This window comes from Verticillium alfalfae, genomic scaffold (genome assembly GCF_000150825.1).
Source record: "Verticillium alfalfae VaMs.102 supercont1.2 genomic scaffold, whole genome shotgun sequence".
In the NCBI taxonomy this organism is placed as follows: domain Eukaryota; kingdom Fungi; phylum Ascomycota; class Sordariomycetes; order Glomerellales; family Plectosphaerellaceae; genus Verticillium; species Verticillium alfalfae.
Window position 1 is genome coordinate 685690 of NW_003315037.1, and position 1443 is coordinate 687132.

General features: G+C 60.1%; 1 protein-coding gene across 1 annotated transcript in view; it reads right to left on the reverse strand.

Annotated features, from left to right (window-relative positions):
* Positions 1-630: 630 nt before the first annotated feature.
* VDBG_01682 (conserved hypothetical protein) overlaps positions 631-1443 on the reverse strand; it is a gene marked incomplete at both ends in the record, with an annotated part of 958 nt that continues 145 nt past the window's right edge. The window contains 2 exons of the mRNA XM_003007448.1: positions 631-726; positions 786-1400. Of these exons, the coding sequence (XP_003007494.1) occupies positions 631-726; positions 786-1400 (711 nt within the window). The remainder of the gene's footprint in view (positions 727-785; positions 1401-1443) is intronic.

A 1443-nucleotide genomic window follows, 5' to 3' on the forward strand; every position in this document is an offset into this window, starting at 1 on the left:
TCATCTTTGTGTCCAGTATTCGTTTTTTCAATCATGTGTCTAAAAATCTTCCCCTCACAACTCCTTCATTTGACGTCCTTTGAAAATGCCCGCTTCCAGGACCAGGTTGCGCCCTCCTCCCACTTTCTTCGCATCCCAAGGTGCATTCCCATCATGTTTCCGCCGGTCGTCTCGACACCCGCGCGCTTGGGAGATCCCAATAGGCCAGATTTCATGCAAAAATGATCGTCCCAAAGACCAGGGTGATCGACACATTTAGACTCATCGCGATGGGCAATCATATAAAACCCCCAGAAACATAGTGAATCACGTACTATTTCCTAAAAGCAACCACGCTCGGCATCACATCACATTGTAGATCATAGAAAGGTAGCACGACAAAGGGTGTTGAACACGTCAATTCAGGAACCGAGGCGGCACCGCCATTTCCTCCAGCCCCGTTCATCTTTCGTCTCTATCCATTGCTTTCCTCCCCAGGTCTTTTTTACAGGTCGAAACGGTTCATGTAGTATATACAAAGAATCATGGGGGAAAGGGAGAGAGAGAGAGCCCTAGTCGGAAGGACAGACTCCCCAAACCATGCCATGCATCGCAACGCCTCATTTTGGGCCGCCAGAATAGACCGATGACTTAACGGCGGAGGGCGGCGGCGCGCTTGGCGGCGCGGTACTTCTTGGCGGCGGCCGAGTTGCGGCGGACGCGGCGGCGCTTGCAGGTGGTAGGAGGCTGGTGGTTTGTGTTAGCAAGGCATCAGCACGAAAGAGGAGCGCAAGGCGATGGCTTACAGAGGTGGGAACAGGCGCCGCGGTGGTGGTGGGGGCGGCGGGCTCCTCAACGACGGGAGCGGCGGCTGAGGTGGTGGCGCCGGCGGCAGGAGCCGTGGTGGTGGGAACGGCGGGGGCGGCAGCAGTGGTGGTCGGGGCGGCGGGCTCCTCGACGACGGGAGCGGAGGAAGCGGCGGGAGGAGCGGGAGCGGGAGGGGCAGAGCCGGTGCCGCTCGTGGTGAAGTCGATGCAGCTCAGGTAGGTCTGGCCGGCCTCGTCCGAGTCCCAGAACCACTGGAGGACGCAGTTGCCGGCGGTGGCGCACTGGGCGGGCAGGGTGGCGGGGAGGTCGAAGCTGAAGTCGGTGTTGTTGGCGGCGACACCGGTGCGGGTGGAGGCGTAGTTGGTGAACTCGATCAGCGGGGTGCCGATGATGGTGTTGGTGGTGGTGTCAACGACAGAGACGTTGGCGATGCCGGTGTGGGGGGCACCGATCCGGACGAGCATGTTGACGGTCTCGCCGGGGCTGTAGGACTGGATGTTGGCGGCGGGGTTGTCCTCGAACTTGAAGGCCTTGCAGAGGCTGAGGTTGCAGTCGGCCGAGGTGAGAGAGGCGTCACGGCCCTGCTCCATGCCCTGGATGTTGCCGAGGGGGTCGGAGTTGATCATGTGAACATGG